Consider the following 27,723-nt stretch of genomic DNA (forward strand, 5'->3'; position numbering starts at 1 on the left):
CTCGGCTACGGTGTAGTCTGGAGTCCCCGTATCTAGTGGCTGGGCCACCAGCGAGTTAGACTCGCGATTGATATTTACGATTGGGTTGAATGTTAATGATTATTCGAGAAATGTGTCGCATGCTAGGATATTAGTTTCGTACGGATCAAATACCTGTTTATATGTTTTATATTGTTGTTTTCTTGAGATGCGATGTTATATTTTTATAATACGGTTAGTAAATGTCAACCCACTCAGTATTTCCCAAAATACTGACCCCTCACAGTGTTTATTTCAGGTGATCGGAGTCGGATCAGACAGACCATCTCCTTTGTGTTGGAAGTCTTCTGACTTGCACAAAGTACGAGTCCTTAGAGCTACAGTACTCAGTAGGTGTCAAAATAAGATTAATGATTTGATTTCAAACGGTATTTAAAATGTGAACTCTGATATAAATTTTATAAATGAGTTGTTTAGAAAGATGGCGTTTATCCGTTTGAATTTGATACCAATTGCCGTGAGTGGAATTGGTAATGTTTGTGATCAGAAACAGGGCGGTGCTGGATATGAGATATCGCTCGGTAAGACCCTGGTTTCTAAGAATTGTTTCGCGAATGTTTTCAGAAAAGGAATATGATATTATAATAATTGAATTATATTATTTAAAGAAGATTTCTGATAATATATTATATATAGTAATATGTTTTAAATCGCGAAAAATTTACATTGGTTTTAGGCTTGCTACGGGTTCCGGAGCTACCACTCCCGTTCCCTAGCGCCGGTCGCGGCTCAATAATTTGGGTCGTGACAATTGTGGTATCAGAGCAGTTGGTCCAGTTACCTCTGCTAATATGTGATTTGTTAGTTAAGTGACCTAGGAACTACTGCAGCTATAGAGTTGAGTTCTGTCTGATCCAAGTAGTTTGCATTGTTGTTTTGCGATAAGTATAATTGATTGGTTTGTGAAGTGCTTGTTTGTTTGTTGCGACACACGTATATGAGATACACGCGCGTATTTCGTTTTCGATAAGATATGCATACGTGATATGCATATCTAGATGGAACCTCGAGGAGATGAAATTCTACGATGAGGCAGTTCATGTTTTGGCACATTTAGGCTAGATACTGTCGAGAGGATCGATTGAAACGCCAGGAGGCGGATAACGAAGAAGTACAAAACTTCAGAGGTGAGAGAACTTGCCGGATACAGAATTTAAAGGTCTAGAGAGCTTACAAAACTCAAATTTTATAACTTTCTAAAGTTGTTTTGTTTAAACGATTTTGAAAGCATTATTGTGCCTAGACCCGTGATAGTCATTGATAAATCCACGACATTGATAGAAGTGCATCACTACATACACTGCTAATGAAAAGAATAATAAACGAATACATGCATTAATAGTACATGCATCATATGCATTATACTCAGACGAAAAGGTGAGCTGTGGCAACTCTTTGGGGATGAGAGACGTCATCACCCTAGTGCACAATTTTGCTAAGATTTAAATGAAATTCTGATTTACATTTCAAAACAAGATGTTTTATTTGAAAGAGTTTTCAAGGAGTTTTGTTTTTAAGTAAGTATACCTAGACCAGAACTCTGTGACGGTAGTGAAGTGCTCGCGAGCAAGCTGCGATTAAGGCCATGAGGCAAATGAATACGTATAATTGCGAGAACATAGGAGTTTTGCTTTTAGGATATGAACTTAGTTTTGAGTTAACAAGCTAGAATATAGCTAAAAACCACAGATTTAATGAGTAGTGAGGCGTACCCTATTAGTGGTAAGCTAGAAAATAAGTATCTCTTTGACAAGATGTCAAAGATGTTAAACAACGATATAAGAAAAGAAGTATATAAGAAGATATAATCAAAAGATTGACGGATGCGTATCATAGTGTAAGGAACATGCATAGTTTACTATGCATCAACGTGATAAGCTGTTGATATGAGCTACGAATCGTGAAGGTTAGTAAAACTGTGATAGCTTCTTATTGGACCGTTGGATCAAGTTCTTACTGGGACACGATGTCCCTAAGATGGTTACCTAAGTATTAACCGTCACGATCGTTAAACCTAGAACGTGAAGTAGATTTCATAGGAGTATCGATGATGGATGTGTGAATAGATAAAAGCGACGAGCCAAGTAGACATACGACAAGAATATAAAGTACGGAATATGGAATTGAATGGTATAAAGTATGAGAGTTGGCCAGCTAAGTATAGCTAACATCAAGCCGCATAGAATTTAATGATTTAAAAAGCATGATAAGAAAGATCAAGAGGTAAACGACAAGAGTTGCAATAAGTGAATTAGGAGTTGGAATTTCCATCACAAGATTACAACTATGAAACGAATTAGTAAACCAAGGAAGATATAAACGTAACGAACGTATGTGGAGTGTAGGGTCTCAAGCTTCAAGCTTGAATGATGAAAAGGTGAAATGCATAGTGCGATCGACTTGGAGAATTAATAGTAATCCTTTAGTAAAGACGTAAACACTATATGAAGGATTAAAATACATTATATAACATGAACTGTTTCGTATGTGATTGAAACTTCAAGCATTGAAATGCGTGAAAGGATGTAAAGAGAAGACTTAATGTCAGAACTGAGCTATACTAAAGAAAGTAACACCAGATAGATCGAAATATGAAACAAGAGGTAGAAGTAAGATATCTACAAGAGAGTACCCATGTGGAAGGAGGGATGAGGTATGTATAATAAGATATAAGGATTCAAAAGCAGGTCATGGATAATAAGAGACCAGTCAAGGTAATAAGTATTAAGAAAGTACGGATAACCTGCGTATGTCGCAAGGAACTCGATAAGAGTGATCGAGGAAAAGAAAAGAGAAAAGTCACGTGGAGAGTTGACAAGGAAATTAGAGAAATGGAATTCTATGTAGTTACAGACATATAGAAACAAAGAAGGATAAAGAGGACATAGACATAGGATTGGATCCACTGACAGTTAAGTTATCAGTAAGAGTACAATAAGTGGATATACGCGTGGTCGAGAGCGTAACACGTCGAGTAATTTGAACGAAAAGATTGCAACCCTCTATTGATAGTCGAAGTTAAAGATGTTAAAACAAAAAATATAAGAGATACAAGGTATAATGAAGAAGAATAACAAGAATGCAATAGAAGACACATGAGGCATGTGATAAGAACATGAATATGGAACATAAGAAAGGTACCGTAGGGTTATAACATTACGACTATTAATCCTATTGATTGATTAGGAACAAGAAGTCAAAGAAGAATTATGAAGAAATACATTTATGATTTGGACAAAAGGAGGATTAGCAAGATCACATATAGTAATGAGAAGTAAGCTTAACGCTACATGATAGTCAATGGAAATGATTTGAAAGCTAAAAGCCACCTAAGATTGAGAGTTGGAAGGAAGAAAGAAATAAGAAAGAGTTGGATTATAAAGATAAATGCTAAAAGCATCCTTGAAGGTCGTAAGACGATCAACGTTAATAAGACAATGAAAGAAGATAGATAAGACGAAACAAAAAGGTAAACGAGTAATAATCTAAAGGTTAATACTAAAGTTAATATCGGAATTCCAAAGGATGGATTATGACGAGACGCATAGTGAGAAACTCACTAAAAGGAGAAATTGATATTAAGAGAAGATTGATGTGAAGAGATTGTAAAGTGCCAAATATGGCAACAAGGATTTGAATACAGTAATGATCATAAGGATCAGCATTCCTCAAAAGTCGTAAGGAATGGTTACGCTTGTTAGAAGGATAGACAAAGATCTCTATGAGAACACGAGGGCGCAATTGGATAGATGAGATGATGGATTAACGAATCTGAAGATCAATAAGAGTATACACGATACACGGTGATGGTGATAGTGACGATACTGTTAAAAATCAACCCCCGATGACAAGAGTTAAGAGAATCAAGGATCCTCATTAAAAAGGAGTAAACAAGGTGCATTGAATAAATCGGAAATAAAACTCCAATGTGGCAACAATCGTTGCTCCCCTAGTAAGGAGATCGTATACGTAACAACTGTGCCTGAACCAAGAAGGTTCACAAAGAGATTAAACTTCTCTTTCTTATAGGACACCAAGCATTGAAGCACAGGCAACTGTGGTGTAAAGAGACATAATGTAAGACTGACAATCTTTAAAAAATGATAGCAAGGATTGTAAAAGGAAGTACAGGACATGATAACAAAGACAGTTATCCAAGGTTATGAAGAATGAAGAATAAGATAGATTATAAGAAGAAAGAAAAGACTAGAAGTTTTAAAAATAGTGCATCGCTCTTAAGAAAAGGAAGTAGATCAATGAATATACAATAAGTTAAGGAGCATATGAGAAGTAAAGACGCAAGAAAAAGATCAAAGTAACCCTTATAAGGACAGCAAAACCCTTACGAGAATACATCATGAAAATTCACCTCATGAAGGATCGTGATAAAGCGACGATAGCAAAGGAATTTTTGTATGAAAAGCGAAATAATGAAATAAATAAGGATGGTGGATAATAGAATTAGATTCCCAACACCACGACGAATAGCAATCAAATGGTGGCAACAACAGTACGAAAGAAATTACGTAAATAGTGAAGCCCGAGTTAGTTGAATGTCCACAACTTCCAATAAGGAATGATGATAGGAATAAACGAAGAAGATAGAGGGAAGAAATCAAGAACGGAAAGTCATAAGTACATATGAACAAGTTTAAGAGTGGAGATTATCGTTAGTAATAATCGGACATTACTAGGACAAACTAATATTGAATACCAGTCAAATAAAGGACAAACACAACGATTGCGTTGTAAAATTAAGAGAAGCAATCAAAGGAAAGAAGTCATAGTACATAAGAAAATAGCTAAAAACACTATGAAAGACGGAGACGATATGAAAGGTCATCAATGACGGTTAACATTAATCTACAAGGAGTACAGAAATGGAGTGATGAATAAAGCCCACAAGGTTAAGGGTTTAAGTCAAGTCAAGGAATTATATGAAAATTCGAGGACGAATTTTTATAAGGGGGGAAGAATGTAATACCCCAAAATATTAAATTATCTAATTGGACCACGTGTCCATTCTGGATTTGCCAGAGTGGCAAAATCGGAGAGTTTCCGATAAATAAGTTTTGAACAAAGGATCACTTTACCCCCCGAACTTGGCGCAAAGTATCAAAAACGTCCAAATTAGCGAAACCGGATCACTTTTACCCCGAACTTGGCAAAACCGTTTCAAAAACACCCCTATGCTGATGTGGCACCCTAATTGGAGAGTGAGATTCTAAATTTCAAATAATTAACCCTAATTAACCCTAATTAACTTAATCTAATTAAATATTTAATCTTAATTAATTTAAAATCCATCTTCTTCTACCTCTATCACCACTAGCCCCCACCTCCATCAACCACCACCAAAAATCTATTAACCACCGCCGGAACCCAAAACACCATCGCCCGACATCTGACCCGCCTCTCATCTGTGAGAGACGAAGAGTTCGTCTCTCACAGATGAGAGACGAACTCAGAGTTCGTCTCTCACAGATGAGAGACGAAAGTCGTCTCTCATCTGAGAGACGAGGGTTCGTCTCTCATCTGAGAGACGAACTGGGTTCGTCTCTCCGATGAGAGATGAGGGTTCGTCTCTCATCTGAGAGACGAACAAAGACGAATTGAGTTCGTCTCGAACTCAGTTCGTCTCTGAAGATGAGCAGCTGCCGGAATCCGGCAGCTGCTCATCAAAATTTTAAAAAAAAATTTGATTTTTTTATAAAAAGTGCAAAAAGGTTCCTTATGTTTTTAATTAATATAATTTTGAAATGTAAAGTTTTAAAATTAAATTATTATTTCTAATTATTATGGACTAATTTATACAATGTTAAAAGAATTAGGATTATTTTAAACCTTATACCATTAAAAACCACCTATGAGAAAAAAACCACCTCCAAAACTAGAGAGTGTGCCTCACTCTCTTAGGTGAGAGTGGGAGGGGTGTTTTTGTACCAAATTTGACAAGTTCAGGGTAAAAGTCATCCCGTTTTGCTAATTTGGACGTTTTTGATACTTTACGCCAAGTTCGAGGGGTAAAATGATCCTTTGTTCAATAAGTTTTAGTAGGTCGGTTTTGGAAAGGATTATATGCGCGGGATTTAATATTATAAGTCAAGTCTAAAGTTAGAATTGGAATTAAAAGGAAAAATGTCAAGAAAAGTCCAAAATATAGTGCAGGGACCAAAGTGGTAATTTAGCCACTTTGTGTCGGAAAATAGAAATATTGGATTTTGACGGGAAAGTGTTAATATCGAACTTTGTATTATTTATCAGGGATAAATAATACATATAAGTTGTAATAGAAGAGTTTATTGATTTAGTTATGGACTAAATCGTAGGAAAGAAAAGTTTAAAGGATAAATGATTAGAAACAAAAAGAACAAGGATTAAAGTGGCATTTTGACCAAAATATATATGATTCTTCATTTGAATGAAGAAGGATCAAGAGAAACAAAGAAGGACACAGAAACCTATCGCCGATTGATCGTTTCGCCGCCGTTTCGCCGTTCGACTTCCGATTCAAGCGATTTTCGGCAATTTCTTCAGAATCGAATTCTCTATCGATCCTAAGCTTTGTTTCAAGGTAAATATCTTGATATTTTGTGGGAAATTCGAATTAAATGGTGGTTTTGGTTTAAATTAGGAATTTAATGATTTTGGATCGTTTTTAACGTTTTTGGAAAAACAAAGTTACGGGTTTTAAAGGAAATGAGGTATTATACGCGTATGGCGAGTGATAGCACGACAGGAAGTCCGGAAACAACGTTTCCGGTGGCTGCGTGCGGATCGCACGTGGTGTGCGATCGCACACCTGTGATGGTGTGCGAACGCACACCAGCGGTGTGCGGACGCACACCAGTGATGGTGTGCGAACGCACACCGGTGTGCGGCCGTGCAGCGGGTCCACGAGGGACTTAAATGGACTTTTTGCCCGAGGGGCTAAAATGGACTTTTAGCCATAAAGAAATGGGATTTCGATATTTTTAATATTAAATCCTAAAAACGATTAAGGACCCCGATTAATTAAAAAAAAGAGATATAACAAATATCTCAACTAAGTGTTAGAACACGATCAAAGCTAAGAATCGTATTTAGAATACGATAGTGTTTATCTAAATCGATAATTTAGGATTTAAGTACTAAGTTTATGTTATAAATCAAGAATTCGGTAACGTGAATAGGTAAATGACGTACCGACGAGCTACCAGGCCAACGAGCTGGAATAGCTACGAGAACGACGCATAGAGCTTACGTTTACGAGATTATTATAATGCAATTTTGGGATAGCGGTCACTGTGAGTTGCACTTTACTTTCACGTATTATATATTAAAGTTATTTTATATAGATATATATACTGTTTACACGCATCGCATTATATAGAATTGATTGAAATGTTATATGTTTTATTAGTTTCAATATACGAGAACTAGTATGCGATCCGAAGAAACTAGCTACCTATTGGGTGTCAATAGGCTGTGTGATCACCAGTATCGAGTCAGTCTAGTATGTTTGCATTTGAGAAATGAATTGACACAGCTGGGAGCTGATGATGATTATGAAATTTACGTGGCTGGGCCACCAGCGAGTTAGACTCGCGATTGATATTTACGATTGGGTTTTTGATACGAGTGAGTACTCGGCTACGGTGTAGTCTGGAGTCCCCGTATCTAGTGGCTGGGCCACCAGCGAGTTAGACTCGCGATTGATATTTACGATTGGGTTGAATGTTAATGATTATTCGAGAAATGTGTCGCATGCTAGGATATTAGTTTCGTACGGATCAAATACCTGTTTATATGTTTTATATTGTTGTTTTCTTGAGATGCGATGTTATATTTTTATAATACGGTTAGTAAATGCCAACTCACTCAGTATTTCCCAAAATACTGACCCCTCACAGTGTTTATTTCAGGTGATCGGAGTCGGATCAGACAGACCATCTCCTTTGTGTTGGAAGTCTTCTGACTTACACAAAGTACGAGTCCTTAGAGCTGCAGTAGTCAGTAGGTGTCAAAATAAGATTTATGATTTGATTTCAAACGGTATTTAAAATGTGAACTCTGATATAAATTTTATAAATGAGTTGTTTAGAAAGATGGCGTTTATCCGTTTGAATTTGATACCGATTGCCGTGAGTGGAATTGGTAATGTTTGTGATCAGAAATAGGGCGGTGCTGGATATGAGATATCGCTCGGTAAGACCCTGATTTCTAAGAATTGTTTCGCGAATGTTTTCAGAAAAGGAATACGATATTATAATATATTATTTAAAGAAGATTTATGATAATAAATTATATATAGTAATATGTTTTAAATCGCGAAAAATTTACATTGGTTTTAGGCTTGCTACGGGTTCCGGAGCTACCACTCCCGTTCTCTAGCGCCGGTCGCGGCTCAATAATTTGGGTCGTGACACCTGATGCGTCTGGGTTCGCCTCAAGCAAACTCAGACAGAGATGGGTTCGCCTGAGGCGAACCCAGATGCCTCAGGCGAACCCAGAAATTAGAAAATAATTTATTTTTGAAAAAGTTCGAAAAAATTAATTAAGAGTTTAATTTTGGTTAATTAGAGTTCACTTTTGGTTAATTAGTATAAATTATTATATTTATAAAACTCATTCTCCAATTAAGGCTCCACATCAGCATAGGGGTTTTTTGGGTCGGTTTTGACAAGTTTGGGGTAAAAGCGATCCGGTTTTGTTAATTTGGACGTTTTTGATACTTTGTGCCAAGTTTAGCGGGTAAAGTGATCCTTTGTTTATTTTAAACTTTTCAATCATTTCTTAATTATAATTAAAGGAAAAAATTGCACATTATCCCTTAAAAAGTAAAAATACAAAACAAATCTAAATAGATTTAATTACAAAAAAAAACCAAAACTTTATGTTTTGTGTCAGTTTTAGCTAAAATTTCAAAATCACTAGATTTAGTCAATTTTGTCATATTTTGTTTCTTTTCCAGTCATTTTTGAATCGAACCGGATTTATTAGCCTCATATCACTTCCAACTTAGCAAATTAGCTGACATGACATTCCTAACCAATAAATCAACTTAACTAAACCAAATATTAAACCAAACAAAATCAAATCCAACTAAATCAAATCAAATCAATAATTAATTACTAAAATTCATACATATTTTAAAAAATTAACATTATTTTATTTTATTTAATATCAAACAGATATATAATTAATTTTTAAATTTTTACTAAAAAAATCGCAAAATTTGAACGCCATTGAGACCCGCCATCACCGAGACCGACCGCTTGAGGAGGAGCACTCAAAATTGTATGCTTTTTATGCTTTTTTTCTTTTTACTTGATTTGTTAGGTTTCTGTTCTCAGTATTCTTTTGATCTTTTGAAAACAATTTTACTTTTGTGGCGTTTGTTCTGTTAGGGCTCCGATTTATTTCTATTTGTTTATTTTATCTCTTCTCCCCCAAAAAACTTTAAAATGTCTGGTGAGGTGGGAAAAACAATACTAGAGAAAGTATAGAGCATACTATCAGTACCCTTTTGTAAGAAAAGATTATTGATATTGTTGATATTTTCAAATTTCTGAGGAATTTGAACTTAAGAAACCCTTAACGTCGTTTAGGGCTCATAAAATTCCAGTGTTCTAACAAAGTAGTTTTCTTTATGGGAACACTTCATTGCTAGACTTAGGCTTCTCTTAGAGCCTTTCATTGAAGAGGTCTGTATGGGTTTGGGGATTCTGCCTGGGAAATTTCACCCGAACGTCATCCGAGTCCTCGTTTCATTCATAGAGTCTTGTAGGGCTCATGGGGCACCTCCTTTCTATTAATATTTTTTTGTTATTTCTACGTTTTTTGCAATGAGTAGGCGAAATGTTTGTATATGTAGGCAGGAAGCCAGGGACATCTTTATTTGATCTTCTGACTTCTTTAAAGAAATGGACTTGATTTTTTTTGTATTTTTCATCCATCTTTTTCTACTCTTAACCGAAGTTTTCTACCTTGAAGATTTCTCTTTCTTTTTCTGCTTCGACTTAAGACGAGTCTGACTTTGCTGCGAAATGCAAGGGAGAAGCCTTTATGGACGAATTTGATATACAGCTATCTCAGCCATCAGATCGTGCCCATGGCGGACCTTGATATTGGAGGTATTTGTTCTAACTTTATTTATTATTTTTATTTGTAGGATGACCACTGAACTAAATACCTTCCTTTTTGGTTTTGAAGTTGATATGCAGACTCCAATGGATAAAGCGAGGACCAATAACCCTTCGTCCCTTATTGATCCTTTCATCGAGGTGCCTTTTCAAAAAATATCGGAGATTTATGATCTTACTAAAGAGTCAGTTCCTATTGGAGAGCCGATTCTTGGTAAGGAATCACTTCAGCCCTCTACCGTCGTTGGAGCAGAGCCTTCTCAAAATAAACGCAAGAGATCGAGTAAGTCCTCAGTTCCGGCCAGCATGCCCAACATGGTGAGTTGGTTTGAGGCTCAGGATCCACTTCGGTTTTCATATTCTGATGTTTTCTATGCCTTTATGGAGAATCTGACCATATGCGAGGATATCAGGAATCTCGACCGGATTTCGGTAAAAACCTCGTTCATTTTGCATGCCTTGGCAATCGTTCGGTAAACTTTCGCTTTTTATCTTTGTTATTTTATATCTCATTGTATTAATTCTTTTTTTCTTTTATTCAGTCGGTTCAGGAGATATTGGTCCTAGAGAGACGTTGTCAATCTACTGTTGATAAATTGGCGGAGTGGAAGAAACTGCTTCCTGAGTTGTAATTCGAGAAGACAAAACTTCAGGATTTGACAAATGAGCGCGGGACTCTGGTTCTTCAGTTGAGGTCTTTTGTTGCTCAGTTGGAGAAAAAAGTCGGGACTTTGAAGACTCGTCTCAAAACTGTTACTGAAGAGACCGATTCCTTGAAGACTCCGTCTACTTCATTGGTTTCGGAGAGGGATATCATTAAATTCGATGTGGAGAAGTTTCAGCTCCGGCTGAAGAAAACAAAATCTTTCTATTCAGCAATGATGACTAGATATCGGTTGGCAATTGGGGAACGGCTCCGGGAGGATAACCCCGATGTGGATCTTTCAGGCATTCTGTATCCCAAAAACTTGGCCCAAGTTGTTTAAGCGAATTTGGCAGAGACGAAGATCTTGTAATTTTATTTTTGTATTTTCTTTTTAAAGAGAATCAATTTGCCTTTGTAATTTATATTTAATGAAAAAAAAAATTTCCTTTATCTTTCGTCTTATTTCTTTCGAGTTATTCTAAACTCAAGGATATATGGAGTTAGTCTAAACTCGCTCATAATTTGCTTTAGAGTTAATCTAAACTCCGATATTTGTGGGAGTTAATTTAAACTATTTTTTTTTGCTTTTTGGAGTTAATCTAAACTTTTTTTTGGCTGTTTAGCTTTTTTAATTTTGCCTTTTTAGAATTATCCTAAACTTTTACTTATTTTTTTCTTTTTAGAGTTATTGCAAATTCTTTCTTATTTTTGCTTTTTTAATCATTCTAAATCTGTGATCGCGAGATCACTCTCAAGATTGGCGAATTATTTATATATTTTTTGGACGAGTATGCTTTCAATTTTGGGAGAAAATAATTTTTATTAATGAAAAATGTGAAAAAACCATTTGAAGAAAGTACAAAATATATTGATAATATTTCTTCAGGTGTTCAATGTTCTAGTACCTTAGTATTGACGATCCCTCGAATGTTTTTTGTAGGAGTGTTTATCCCATGCATTGGTTGTGCCATGTCATATTTACAACAAGCCAATGAGCATTTGCGATAGGGAATCTTTTAATTATCATTCAATTTTTTTATTATCACTTTTTCCACATGGCTAACGCATCATTGGCTTGTTGCACGAATGACATGGCGCAACGGTTGCGTCTAATGATTTTTCTTTTTGTAGGCCCCTTTTTCTATTTTTCTTCGACCACATAAGGCACTTCTTTGTGGTCTTCTCAATTAGGCTAGAGTTTTTTGACTTCGGCGTTCTCTCTTCGGATTTCAGCATTTCTTAAAACCAAATTTCCGACCTGGAATTTTCTGGTTTAAATTTTCTATTGTGGAATTTTCTTGGTTTATATTTCCTATTGTGGTATCGAACAGCTCGTTAGCTCAGATTCCTACTTGATTTCTTCTATACTTTTTGAAAAATAAAAATTGAAATAAACAATTTTTATTATATTTCATGAAAAGTTAACTTCCCGGAAACTATATTTCCCGGAAAATTAACTTTCCAAAAATTACCATAAAACGAACCAAGTGAGACCACTTATAATCTTGAAACCATTCCAGATCTTAGGGAATCTCTTTTATGGGGCTCTAGAAAAAACCAAGATCCCTTGCAAAATAACATTTATGTTTCATTAGCTGTTCATACTCCATTTTTTTGGAGTGCTTATGGTACACCAATGTAAAAGGAAGACATTTTTCCTTTTCTACTAAATGTTGTATATATATGACCACCCACATATGTAACCTAAACTTGTAACCTTAACCAATACATGAAAGAGGAAAAAAAAAGAATGATACTTTACCTAAGCCATTAAGGCACCTTAAATTTCTTTATGCAATTTAGAACTTGATGATACTTACAATTTAAACAAACATTAATCGGATTGTCTTCGTCTCTTGGCTTCCGGCTCAGGCTCACCCAACTGCAACGATACGTCTATTTCCTCATCAGAATCATGCTTTAACGCTGAGAGGCTATTCAAGTCCAAATTTTCCTGTTTGCTTTTATCATGAACTGTGAAACTGGGAATAAACTGGTGTTCCACACTGGGACCTGCTTCTACCCCATCTTCTATATGAAATTCCGTGTGAGTAGATAGTTCTTGCTGGGACTCTCCTTCGATTAAAACCTGTCGAATATTTAAATTAATAGGTCCAAAATTTCCCTCAACTCGACCTTTTGATGGCCCCTGGTCTGGAGGAGATGACTCTCCAATGGTAGAATCAAGTCCTGCTGCTGACACATTTATTTGCTCTTGCACTGCAGTTATATAAATAACAAAAAGAAGCATAAATCAATGTAATTTAATAAAATATACATGACCCTAGTAAAAATTTAGATAATTATAAAAGAAACAAAAACTCTTAAACATGATTTTTAATTAAAAACCTAGTTCTTTAATCTCCAAGATATACAAGGCCTGACATTTCAAGATTGTTGCATGCGAGATAACTGTCCAACACAGTTAACCTCAGCAAGTCGAACACTTGCAGTATTCGCTGATCCGTTAAGATAACCTATTGAATACAATGACTTTTCGGAGTGTACTAAATATATATATTTGGGGTATCTGCTAATGTCTGTTCAGTATGCCTATTCATAAAGACGCCTGAAGTACTACAGGTACATTTGAATCATGCCGAACATACTACTTTTTCAACTTTTTCAGGTGAAAAAATATTAAAGCTGCCCTTTTTTCTCAAATGTTCTGGAAGTATTTCTGAATCTTGCTGTTTAGAAATTCCATTAGGCTGTCTATCCTGGAGAAATTTTCCTCAAATCAGCAGCAACATAGTGAAGCTTAATTTCCTAAGGACACTAAGAACACATTCAAAGCCTCCATATATATAATCTAATAAATTCTAAAAATATCAAGGAAATCAGTAACATTAGAAGATAAGCAATGTTGTTGAGTCTTTAGGATTATTACCAAATAACCAACTAACCAAGTGCTGCAATACAATGATCGAAAAATTTGGATGTACAGACCTTGAAATTCTTCTTTGGTTGTGACAAGATCAAGTTCAAGGAGATCAAGTAAGCGTCCAAGATCAACTCCGCTGGTCCAATTTTCTGGAGGTTGGCCAACTTTTAGCTTTAACCGACCTCGATTGGCTGTCCCACCCCAAATGATCCCAACTGGATGTGGCTTATCACCATTCTGGCCTGCCAAGAGAATGAGGCTGCCGCTATCGCCTTCAAGATCAAATGGCTGCTGATTTTCTCCAACAACAAGAAAATCGGTAAGGAAACAAATCCCTTTCTCGTCATTATATTCTAGAGCATATGCCATTATAGTTCCAGCGGTCAAGCCTGAGCTTCTTCCCACTTTGACAACCTGCCTTCCTATGAGGCTATTAATTGGAGATTGCAAGTCTATAACATGGACATCGCCAATCTCACCAACACCTTTTACGGATGTAATTACATTATCCATATCAAAATCTTCAGCAAATGGAATGAAGGCCCCATCTGCTCTCACAAATGTTTCTGCAACACAAATTGTTATTGGCATGAGTGGGGCCAGGAAACAGCAAGTATGAACTAGCAGAAGATACAATTAATTAATCTTATGAATATTTGGGCTTCCCGTACGATTTAAACAGACAATAAGAAACAAAAAACAACAGCAAAAATCTCTAACCAAGCATGTGAGAGGAAAAATTTGGATTATATATACACAGGGGCTTCTGAGGCTACTTAAGAGTTAAGTAGGTAAAAACAAGCATAGACCCCAATTATCCAGGTGAGAGAGGCATACTTATTTTTCCTTTCTATTTACTTCACGTTCATTACTTGTCCTAAAAGTTAGAACATATTAGAAATACAGTTGAACTTTCTTTTCCATTATCAAGTCCTATGAGTTCTAAAATGGCTCTGGTAGCCCTGCAGGGAAAATCAATCAGACTTTGCTTTCTCTCAGCTGCCATTAACTTCTTCCTTTCTCTCAGCTGCATCCAGATTTCCAGCGAGCACTGACTTAGATAGACTTTCTTCAGCCGCCTATGGCCTCCAAAACTGACCTTTCATCTTTATTTTTCCAAAATAAAATTAAAAAATTGTAAATTTCAAACAATTTTTTGTTGCAACTTCTACGTCCATGCAAATTAGGTCAATTTTAGCAAGGGCTGTCAAGACACTGCCCATGAACTCATGCATCTCCAGCTACATATGGGTCTCATCATTACACTCTAAATTATCTTCCTCTCTCTTCTACCATTATCTTTCTTTTCTGCTTTTTTGAAGTTCGGTTTTTTACAGATTAAAAGGATTGAAGAACTTGACTTGAAGTGAGGATTTAAAATCTGAGGAAACAAGTATCCGCTTTCCATTCCATTCTACTTCCCGGCTTGTTGAAGATACCATTGGTAAGATTGAGTTCCTGTAGCTTTTAAATAGAGGATAAAGAATGACAAGAGAGCTTAATGAATGTTTTTCTTTATTGTTCTAATTAACGATTGGAGTCTAAAAGGGATAATGATCTGATTCAGCATATAAGTTGGTGACTAGTCGGAGACAGTTTAGGAGGAAAATCACCCATTCATGAAATTTTGATTGATTTAACCCTTAGGAGCCGAGCCAATCTCTAAAAACTTAAAAGGTTGAGTAAAAAATGACAAGTATTTAAATAATAAACCTGGAAAATTTTCCAAAATGACCAAAATTCAAGACTCTGGAGTTGACATCAGTTCCTGTTTAACCATAAGTGGAAAAAACTTGGCCTCAAAAACTGATTCATAAAACAAGACCCAGTGAGTTAACCTAATCCAAAAAGATTACCAAGCCAAATCTCACAAACCTATTATTAACAGGATAAATTAACATTTTAATCTATTATTAACAGGATATGACGACGGTGATTCCAGACTGTTTAGTGCTGAAGCAACTTAAACCTAATAAATTGCTACCGCAAATTATTTTTCAATTTGTTCAGTCATTCATCAAAAAAAGGCAAATGCACCACATCAAACCAAGTGATTTCTTATGAAATTTCAATGCAATAGAATTCAAGAAGATTAAAGACAGTTTTATCTGGATTCTGGAATAATATTAATACTTATTGCTATAATCTTTCTCCAAGCGAGAAATTCTTAGATAGACTCGGTCCACCACGTCATCCGTGGACTAAACCAATCATATAATAACACCTCATTAAAATGAGGGTATTCTTGTAATATCATTATTCAAAAGTGTATGCAAATAACAAACGAAATTACAAGAATACCCTCATATTAATGAGGTGTTATGATATGATTGGCTGACGTGGTAGACCGAGTCTACATAAGAATTTCTCCAGGCAGTTATCCAAAATCTATATGAGTATTAATATATAGGGTTAATTTCTAAAAAAATCACGAACTTTATACGAAGTTTCATTTTAATCATGACCTTTAAAAGTTGCCATTTAAAGGCACAAACTTTCATATTGTTTCAAATTCATCATTTCAGTGTATTTTTATTAACTAAATTCTTCACTAAACCATTAATGAAAGACCCAAGTTATTAATCAACATCAAATCTTATTATCTTTCAGTTAGAGTATCTAGAATTAGGAATTTTTAGTCAGATAAAATACACCGAATTTTACTTTGGTGATAGATTTGAAATAAAATAAAAGTTCGTGCCTTTAAATGACAACTTTTAAAGGTCATGATTAAAATGAAACTTCATGTAAAGTTCATGATTTTTTTAGGAATTAACCCTAATATATATATATGCTCTCCCCTTTTTTTTTCTCAAAGAAAAAAATATCTAGCCGTCAAGAATTTTTTTTCCCTTTTCGCTTCAGCTGCCGTCAATGGTGCATTCTTAATTTCTTATCATTGGTGGGAGCCATTTTTTTTATTGCTTTATTTATATAGAATAAAATAAATATCCAACACCCTTTCATTTTTTTTATTTTTATTGGTTAAATTTATCGATGAAGCACATCATTTTCAATATATATATATATATATATATACGAATCAAGAATCAGAAATAGATCAACACCTTTTAAGACTAAATATGAAATTGTTTAAATATTATATTAGTTTTGTTTTGAAACTTTTTATTATGGTGATTGTCTTTTTCTATGAAAATTTTGTATGTCCTTTCTCTATGAAAGGTTTGTTTGTCTCTTTTTAATGAAGGATTGGCGAGTCTTCTGTTAGACGGGGCAAAATTAGATTCTTATTATCGTAGAGCAATGATGTAATTTTAATATTAATTTTGTAAGGCGATATGTGAACAAGGCTTTGAATTTTGTTTTATGTCAGGTTATTAGGAACAAGTTATTAGGAACAATTTTACCTTCTCTAAATTCTTACACTTGTAACTGTTTAATATTAATGGATAATTATTTTTATATCAATATATACATACAGTGTGTGTGCGCGTGTGCGGGCGCTAGGCTACTACTGTCCAGCACAAGCTAATATCTCCTAGCCCCTAAAATATCTCCTCGTCAATCCTCATTCTTTCCTCTTTCTTAAAATTCTTTTCAGAAGAAATCTTCAATTATCTCTAACAATTTCCACAAATAGCACCCTCTTTTTTTGTTGAAAATAAATCCTATCACCTTAACAAAAAGGGCTTTAAAATGCTATATCAGGAGGAACATCATGCAACAAAAACTGCAGAAATCCTACCAATGTGTAGATAATGCCTTGATAAAGTTTACACTATGGAGTTACTTTACCCGGGTTTGTTCCAGCAAAGATGCCATACCAAAGCTCGTCGGTGATAAATGAGGTTGCTCTCTCCACAGCACCCAAATACACTCCAGGTCCAAGGCTAGGTGGCAAAGGATGAAACATTTTCTGATTTGGGTAATCCAGATCAACAGCAACATGCCTATTTGTGAGGAAACCAACTTGTCTGTTTCCTGTTCGGCTTTTGACAATGGCCCCCAAGGTTCCATATGTCTCCTGATTAGCAACCTACAACACAAACAATTCAGTAACCTCAATTGCATAAGCTAAGATAAAAGCAATGAAATTGCATATAAGAATACACCTCGCTGCGGTTTCGAAAAGTACTTTTAGACCTTGCCAGTAAAAGTAATACTCTAGGCATACACTAGCAAAAAGAGAACTATTTATTCAGTAAGAGAATACGATGATATATCTGTCTATGCAACCAAACAAAAATTCCAATTATAAATTTGCACCTTCAGTTCCAATGTGCTATTTGCACCTTTACTTCCACCAGAAGCCCTAAAAAATATCTTGCAGTTCTTAAAACGACCTTGCCATTATTACAGCAATGAGTGGAACAGCAATTTTGGATAGGAACGATACCTTAAACTTAACCAGGCTAGAAGACCCATGAGTATCCAACTTAACTTAAGTAGTTAATAGCTGCTAACTTGATGTGGATGGAACAACAATTAACTTTACTAACTTGATGGGACAACAATTAACAACAGAAATCTTTATTAAGAAAAAGGAAAATGATATCAATAAACCTACCCCTCTGAAATAATAACATCAAAAAATAAACAACTAGAAACTTGGTAGTGAGCACAAAAAGGCCAGATTTCTAGAGCTCTAAAGCAGTAACAAACTCATTGAACTGCTAGAGAATGAGTAGAGCGAAAGTCCTTTCAAGTTAATTTATGAAGTTGAAACACAAATTTGAACAGAACTTTTGAGCTTGCTCATGGATGTACTGAATATTCCTTTTGGTGGTATACAAGCCATTGTTCAATCAACTAGCTATGGAAAACCATTGAATTCTCTGTGTGCTAATCCCTGCAATTGGCTAAATTTCTTTCTTGAACCGCTCTAAATATTGCGGAATCATCTAGATTATTTGTCGTACCTAATCTAAATCAAAGGAGCATTCAGGATATGATAGAGTCCTTGAAAGCTATAAATCAAGTGTTATGTACTTGTTAAAGTATATTAGGAAGGTGAATATATTAGGATCAATTAGTTTATTAATTTGTAGCCAAACTATAGAATAATTGATTATGACTCATTGTGTTTGATTATTTCCTAGAACAGGATTTTCCTCCTAGAATAGAGATTCTATACTTGTATAAATACCGATGTAATTCTTAAACCTAATACACAATAAATTCTTCTCAATTGTTTTATTACAGTACTGAACTGATTGACGTCTTCATTTAGATATTGTTTGCCTCGTCATGCATTCAATGTGGAGCATTTTACTTTAACAGAATTCACACGCATGCATTTCAAGCTCAACCTAAAACCTTTCATGAGCAAGCTCAATTAGAGTTCATCTATATTCTTTTATCTAATAAAATATCAATTATAAGTTGATCATAAGGAATTTTGGGTTTTTAAGAAGTTTTCTTATCATTTACAAAAACCTTTTTTTCAAAAAACAAGTGGCCTTAATACATACAATTATCATATAATTCTAACTTCTAAGAATTTCATACGATATAAGATGTTTAAAATTGATTATGAGATTAACAGAAGACCAATTTGAAAGATAGTATATGAAGGTCAATAAGTTGACCAACGTCCGTAAGTGAACTAATCGTCGCTAAAAATCCTATGCCAAACAATTATTAATTAGAGATGGTGGTTCCTTCTTTGTGAAAATCATAGCAACTCACTTCATCTAAGCCATGTAAGATTACACAATTGAAATGATGAATCATAAGAAAGCCTCTATGTTAATGTTTCCTTAATCTCTGTGATGAATTTTCAGACAATTGGTGAGGCTTCACATAGGTGAGCTATAAATTAGCTTGCGCTTCGCTTGTATGAGCAATGAATAATAATGACATGAATTTAGAGTCAAAACTCAGTTTGTCTCAGATTTTATATAAATAACTCAATAATGGCCAGCTCTTGTTTAGTGATGCTCATTTCATTCAATTGCGACTATATGATTTAACAAGATAAAAGAATTCTAAAAAATTATCATACAAAAATAAAATAAGAACTACTATCTAAGCCTCGGAAATAGGCTTCCAAAATCAATGAAGGGAAATTTCATCAGGAATCACAAAAAATTAAAGAAAGATCAATTGAAATGGAAATAACATTTTAGGGGCGCATAAATAACTGGGTACTAAAGCAACAAAATTTCTAGGCAAATGTTATACTGAACAAGGTGAAGTATACATTTCATGATCATGAATTATGCGTCAGCAAGATACTGCGGAACAGTTATTAGTAAATATACATGTCACCTGATACTTAAAAGAATCAAAAGAAAAGAAAAATAAATATTCAGTTGACTATGCACTTGAAATATGTGTCACGAATATGGTTTTAAAACCGGAATTGCACTCCATCAAAGCTTTCCACCAACTACCGTTGCTTTTCTAAAATGAGTGAGATATGTCAAGATAAATTTTAAATCTAAAAACTATTACATTCCATGGCCTTTCCTTATACTCTCAGTCTCTCTAATTCCTTCAAGACTTCACTGAAGAAAAAACAATTAACATGATTCTCGTCTTCAAGCTGCCATTTTGGATGAGTCAATCTTAAAAACCGAACATGTGCTTTTACTTTGACCAACAAAAAAGAAAAGGAAAACCAGATGAACCTGAACTGAGAATTTATAATAAGCTAATGAATTGATCTACTCAACCTCCATAAAAAAAAGTGGGTAACCACCTACATAACATCTACAAAATAAATCAACACCAACTAAACATCCCTTCATTTTTTTTTATTATTATTTTGTTATTCATATAGGAAAAATGATGGAAATTATTAAATTCAATATGATAAATATAATTTAATATAATAAATAAATAATTTAATTAAAACACTATAGTATATTAAGAATTTTATTTAATATATCATAATATGATATAATAATTAAGTTTAATGTAATAATAATATATGGAACATAATATAATTGAATAATACAATTAATTTATATAATATTCCAAAAATATATAATTAAAATTAAAATTACATAACATAACATAACAAAACTAAAAATAATATATTATTTAAAAAACAGTCTGTGAAAGATGTACCTACCAAATTATGAATTACCTACCATGTCGAAATTCAACAGATTTTTTCCACAAATTAATTTGATCGATAGTTTCATCATTATTCAAATGCTTAAATTAAATACAAACTATTTTCTATTTAAATGTGCCTACTCCTTACATTTGATAGGCAGAAGGTACACAAATATCATAGATATAAAGGAAAATACCTGGGAACCAGAACCAATGCATGGATCGCTTCCCCTTAATCCATCTACAAGCTCTGTATATAACTGTTCTTTAGGAGTTGCTGCAGGTGCTCCGTAATATGAGAATTCCACAACATCTAAATCACACCATACGCCCCCTGGTCCCTGCCGCATATTGTGAAAAGGCAATTTAACTTCCCAAGTAAACCATTATCTAAGTCTTTGCTCAAACTACACTAAATTTTTTCAAATATGCATATTTTGTTCTGTTTCCAACAGTCTAATACATAATTTACAGATAGACAGTTGGTAGCAACAAAACAAACGCCGCAATCAAAAAAGAAAATAATAAACTCCCACCTGGCAACAAAATAAGGAAAAGCCATTTTCACAAAGGAAAAAATGGAACTCGAAGTACATATAAAGAATAGAATTACTGACCTCAAGTGCAGGAGGTAAGCACTGAACGTGGCTGAGCCATTGCATATGAACTTTACGTGCAACAAAAACAAGAATTGCAGGAATATCTGTTAAGACACCTCGCCGAATCCTAAAGCCAATTGCAGTGCCAAGACTAAACCGACGCAAGATTTTGCTATGAAATGCTCTAATTGTCATAAGCTCGAGTAGGGTAGTGGCTTGCTGCCCAGATGGCAACCTTCCAATAGTTTCTGGCAGGACCCCCTTCTGAAGGTTTCCAAAGTAGTTAGCTCTATCTTCTGCGGTATCATTTAATCGACTCAGGGTAGGCCAAGAGAAGTAGGCAGCATTACTTTCAGAATGTTGACCACCCGATGTAAAGGGTTGAAGTGAAGATGGACTAGAGCAGGGAAAATTAGAATGATTGCAACAATTTCTTTCCAAATCTAAAGCCGACTCCTCAGACTGCGTTGATCCAGAGTGGTGCAATCTGAAGTCTAATCTGTTCCTGTCCATTCTTCAGCTCTCAAACATATAACCAAGTCACTGCTTCCTAAACATATGAAATTAAACATGCCTATTATGCTTTCGTACTTAATTTATAAAGAAGATCAGTTATATGACTTCAAAAATTCATAAAGCAACTAGAATGTTTAAATTGATGAAGCTACAATATCTTTTTTTCTTTTAACAAAGATATAATTCTTTAAAAGGGATTAAAATACAACATCAAAATCATATAACAAAATGCAAATATACGATCTTGCAAACTCTAATCTAACAATAATTATGAAACAACAAAAGATACAAGCAAATAATAATGAGAAATACTAAGCCGAGAATCCCACTAAGTGTCATCTTGGCGCACAACGATTAAACAAAGTTACATTGGTGCGGGGTCTTGCTTTTGATCCCGCTCAACTAGACCAATAAGCAGGGGCAGAACCAGCCCTTTGGCCGAGGTAGCGACCGCCCCGCAAATTTAAATTTTTTACAAAATCACCCCCTTCAAATTTTAATTTTTTTAGAAAATATGGTTACTTAACTTTAATTTTTATGCAATTAACGCCCTCAAATTTTATTTTGTATAAATTAGCCATCACATAGTAGAATTTCTAGTTCCGCCCCTGCTAATAAGCAAATGAAAAAATCGAAAGGGATAAATTATTAATCCAACATATGGAAAGAGTGAATTAAACTTCAATTTAATCTACATTGAACAAAACTATCTTATCCAAACTCGAATTTGAAACAAAATTCCTAAAAGCAAGAGAGTGATAAAATGAAGAAAACCAAATGGAAAATCAAATATAAAGACCAGATGAAATAAATTATACAAGAAAAAAAAAAGGAAGACTGACCGATCATAAGAGATGGAGCAGTGACGGTAAGTGGAAAGAAAATAACAGACTCGTCATCATGCTAATCAAACTACTGCTCGTCGGTCACACTGCCGGCTAAACTTACAGACTCAACTCATACTTGAGCAACATACACGGGGATAAGTCTTAAATTACTTAAAGGTAAAAGGCTTACTTTAGCCCCTAAGGTCGGACCAAAAGAATAAATAAGCCCCTAAGATTGAGGTTGGCTCACTTCACACCTTGTATTTGTCCAAAACGGCTCACATTGCACCAAAAATTTAACTCCGTCAATTTACTTCTGTCAAATGATGACGTGGCACATAGGCAAAATGTTCAAAAAAGTTCTTAATGTTTAAAATACTTACTAATTGTATACTTACAATTTGTTTTAACAATTTTCACCCTCTTTTTCATTTAAATATTGATAATTAAAAAATATTTAATATTAAAATATTTATTAAGACAATCGAAACACAATTAAACATTTCGAAACAAAATTAAATGCTTCAAAATCCAATTAAACGCTTTAAAATCCAACTAATTAAATTTAATTCACCCACTCACTCCCAAATACCCGCCGTAAACCACAACGACAAAAATATTCTAATTAAAAATTAAAAGATATATTAAAAAATTCACCGGGTTCATCTTCTCCGGGATGTTCTTTCCAGTGGAAGAACATATCTGTTCTTTCTTGGGGAAGAACAGCAAGGAAGAAGCTTCTGTTCTTCCTTGGGGAAGAACCGGCTATTCTTCCTTGGGGAAGAACGATCGGTTCTTCCCCAAGAGGAAGAACAGCTCATGTTCTTCCCCTTGGGGAAGAACAATGGTTTTTTAGAGCAGAACCACCACCAGTGGGTCAGCGTGTCCAGAATTTAAAAAAAAATAATTTTTAGACGTTTTTCGGCGATGGATTGGTGGTCGTGTCTCCAATTAAAATAAATTTAGATTCGTAAAAAATAAATTATTATTTATTTAATTTTTGAATGAATTTTCCGGCGATCGATTTGTTTACTTAGATTTCAATTTGATTAATTAGATTTCTACGTGTTTAATTGAATTTCGATTGTCTAATAAATATTTTATTTTTAAATATTATTTAATTATTGATATTTAATGAAAAAGACGGTGATAATGGTTAAAAAAGTTATAAATATATAATTTGGTAAATATTTTAAATATTAAGGATGTTTTCACGTCATCATTTAACTGAAAAACAGACGGTGTTAATTTTTTGGTGTGATCTGAGCAACGTCAGGGGGTAAAGTGAGCAACCTTCGACCTTAGGCTCTTATTAATTCTTTCGCTCTGACCTCAAGGGCTAAAGTGAGCCTTTTACCTTACTAAAATCTTATAAAGACCAAAATGTTTTATATTTGGCTTGATCATTTACAAATATTTAAATTTTTATTTTTTTTATTAATTAAATTTTTATTTTTTTTAAATTTTATTACAATTATTTGTTCAAATTAAATTAAAAAAATGCAAATATACTTTAATATTATTTCATATTTTTTTAATTTATTTCTATCATCAAAAATATAAACATAAAAACTATAAATTAATCTTTTCCTACTCCAATTTAACCAAATAACTATTATTGGAGATGAAAATTAAAAAATATATTAAATTTGACAATTTTAAAATTTAAATAATAAACGAAAAGAAGATGAAATATTTTCAATAATTAAATTTTAATTTTTAATTTAATAATTATAATTATATTTTATTGTTATAAATATATAACAATATTTGGAGAAAGAGAAAAGTGAAAGAGAATAATAACCTTAAAAATCAATGAGTTAAAGTTCAAATGGTATAAGTACTGGACAATAAATTGTCAAAGTTATCGGTTTAATTTTTTCCACAAGCGCTCCCTTTTTCAATTATCAAAAAAAATATAACCTAAAAAATATCTTATAATACTTACCTTGATCCAATTTAATATTTTTTCGCACATAAGGACTTGCCCTAATGGCCAGGTCCTTATAAGTGCACTGCGAGATCGGGGTTCGAATTCCGACTTTCGCTCAGGCCGTGGTTTGCCTGTTTTAACTTTAAAAAATGCATACTAACTTCCGCTAACTCCCGCTAACAACTAATTCTAGAATAGGTCTATCTCTGATAAAAAAAATACTTTTTTCATAGTATTTTACAAATGATAATGATATTATAAAATTTGATGCAAATCATAATCTGCATATGAATTATAACTCAAATGGCGGACAACATTTTGTTAAAATTTTATGATTAAATTTAGTCATAAATTTTTCATAAATATTATCCAAAATAATAGTTCATTTTTTTATTTTCACACAAAAACACATAATCATTACTCTAACTTTTCACAATTTTATGTTCTTTTTTTTATCATACCCTTATTAAATATCATGACTAATTTACTTTTTAAGCTAATAGCATTAAATGATAAAGCGAAATATAGAAAAATTAATAATCTAAATTGTGATTTACTAGGAACATAAACAACTATTTGGGACAAAAAAGAGTGGAAAGTGGAGTATTATTTTGGTATGAAGAGAGTATTGTGAGCTGAGCGGGGTTTGGGGGCCGCTCGCCTAGACTGAAAGACCGGATTCGTGAACATCCCCAAAACTCGTGTGCTTGGCTTATCGGATACTAGTTTTATTTACTAGACATATTCAATTATCTCATTTCAACATTTAATGGCAGGCCACAAGATATAGTGCTAGAAATGTAAACAAGTCTGAAAGCGGTAAACACGTAGACTCACATATGACTCAATCTGGACTGGCACGTGAGGCAAATAGCACTTACCCCTAAGCATACATATAAACCTGGCGGTTTCTATCAAATAATCAAAAAATGGTTGGTCTGGATCAGTTTACATGCACAAAAACTAAAACCAGTCTAAGTGGGATTGATTTTATTTTAAGTCATCTTGAATGCACAACCTCTAGTTACATTTTTATGGAAATTCTAAAATTTCTAATTGATTTGTTGTATTTGATGGATTTGATTGCTAAGTTAACGTGATTAATCCTTTAGCCTGTTAATATTTGATTAGGTCATGCTTTTGGAAAGCGTTTAAACAGTTTCAACATGCACATATGCAGGATACTTTTAAACCTTGTCGACACAAAATTTCTGGCATTCATAGTCGGTGTGGTCGGAATCTGGACTCGGCCAGAAAACAGAAGTTCCTTATCTCGTCGATACAGATCCACTTGTTTGAACTGCGGTCGATTTCGAGTTCGGATGAACCCAGAATCTGGTCTGGAGGTTGGTGGTCTCGCCGAGCTTGGGCTTTTGAGCCCGGCCGTCTTGGCAGATTACAAATTTGGACTTCAAGGCCCAAAATAAATTTGGACAGGCCTATTACAATACAAATTACGATTCTAAAACTAAATCAATACACTTGGTGTCACGACCCGTAATCTCGAGTCGAGACCGGCGCTAGAGAATGGGAATGTTAATTCTGAAACCCGTAGCAAGCCTTAAAAACATTATAAATTTTTTTTGCAAATCTTTCATAAAACGTTTTCCTTAAATCTTTTAAAAACTTGACGTTTTCAAACATCTATTCAAATTCTTGAAAACGTTAAAAAGGAACCTCGGTCTTATAATGCGATGTCTCACATCCTAGTATAGCCTGTTCCGCATTAAAACAAACGGTTTAAGATGCATTTTTCAAAATCTTTTATAAATATCAGAGTGTGGGTAAAACATGCAAGCCGTTTGTTAACTACTTATACACATTAGGGCCCGACTACTACAACACTGTTGTTTGACTCGTTCTTTCTATACGTAAGACTTCTGGAACGAGGTAGAAGTCCGCTTTGTTAAAATATGTTCACCTGAAAGCAAACACTATGGGGGTCATTTAACACTGAGTGAGTTCATAAGTTTACAAATGAGTACTAATTAAAACATTTAAATCAATGCTTTTAAAATAATCAATCCAATGCATCCACGTACAACTTTCCGATTGAAACCCTAAACCTTAGCTTATCTCATCACAATCCAATCAATTCCCTTATTCCAATTCACTCCTTAAGTCCATTCATTCCAATCACTTCATCTATTAAATAAGTTTCTGATACTTGTTCCTTATGGTCTTAGTCCAGAAATGACTCTACCGAGTTTAACTAAAACTGTATAGTACAGTCCTGAGATGAATCTACCGAGTTAAACTAGTACTATCTTGTATCCTTAATCAATGAGGTGAGTCCCGAGAGCCTCGCTCCATCGAGTTTAACTCCCTAGACATAGGTCCCGAGATGACTCCACCGAGTTTAACCTATGCATGTACTGTTCTCGAGAAAATTTCTGCCAGCTTCTGATACTCTGATTTCTGATGCTTATAGAATCTCTTGATTTTAACTGGTGATCACACAGGTTTCAAATCTATATAGAGAAAAAGATGTACATAGATAGGTACTACTTAGCATAGACTTAGACTTAGATATCAAAAACATACTTTTAGTGTAGATTATTTCTATCTTTTATCTCTTATGTACTCAAGGTGTAACTTATCCATTATTATCACCAATATGACAATGGGTAACTAAACCTTTCGTTCGAGGGTTGATATGAACGTTTAATTTTTTAATTGATTGACTTTGAATATATTGGTGATTTATCGTGTTTCGATTATTGAACTTAATGTTTGAGTTAAATTGAGAAATTGATTCATGATGCATGTTTAATTAACTAATTGATAAATTATTAATTAAATAGATCTAAGTAATCGAAAACTTAAAGGACAACGCCACGAGAGTGGGTTGGAATTTAAGTAATCTTTGAGTTTGCTTCATAATTACAATTCAGTTGGTTAATTGGTTTTTAATAACGCGAGAGCGAGTTATTTATCGATTAATTAATAGGTGTTAAAATTTGGTAGTTATTAATATTCTTCATGCTTGAATGTATTTGATCAATTCATTCATTGCCCTATGTTTTAATTCTGACTCGAGAAAGCTTAGTTAACATAGATCAGTTAATCAACATCGTATGACTTAATAACACGAGAATGAGTTGATGAATACGTGTTCTTGAGGTTTTC

General features: G+C 34.1%; 1 protein-coding gene across 1 annotated transcript; it reads right to left on the reverse strand.

Moving 5' to 3' along the window:
• Positions 1-12,332: 12,332 nt before the first annotated feature.
• LOC126681286 (protein NARROW LEAF 1-like) lies at positions 12,333-22,810 on the reverse strand. Its single transcript, XM_050376803.2, has 6 exons — positions 22,677-22,810; positions 21,337-21,868; positions 20,917-21,060; positions 17,450-17,690; positions 13,759-14,259; positions 12,333-13,029 (listed from the first exon to the last, which is right to left on the reverse strand). Exons 2-6 carry the CDS (start codon positions 21,829-21,831, stop codon positions 12,644-12,646), a joined length of 1,767 nt encoding a protein of 588 aa, XP_050232760.1. The 5' UTR covers positions 21,832-21,868; positions 22,677-22,810; the 3' UTR covers positions 12,333-12,643.
• Positions 22,811-27,723: the final 4,913 nt, after the last annotated feature.

Source organism: Mercurialis annua, linkage group LG5, assembly GCF_937616625.2.
Source record: "Mercurialis annua linkage group LG5, ddMerAnnu1.2, whole genome shotgun sequence".
Lineage (NCBI taxonomy): Eukaryota > Viridiplantae > Streptophyta > Magnoliopsida > Malpighiales > Euphorbiaceae > Mercurialis > Mercurialis annua.

What these genes read in the sequence shown, in the direction of transcription:
- LOC126681286 (XM_050376803.2), bottom strand. Translation starts at nt 21,831, where the DNA reads ATGGACAGGAACAGATTAGACTTCAGATTGCACCACTCTGGATCAACG. An exon ending in GCTTACCTCCTGCACTTGAG is followed by an intron (nt 21,061 to 21,336) that starts GTCAGTAATTCT and finishes AATATGCGGCAG; the next exon opens with GGACCAGGGGGCGTATGGTG. An exon ending in GCATTGGTTCTGGTTCCCAG is followed by an intron (nt 17,691 to 20,916) that starts GTATTTTCCTTT and finishes TTTGTGTTGTAG; the next exon opens with GTTGCTAATCAGGAGACATA.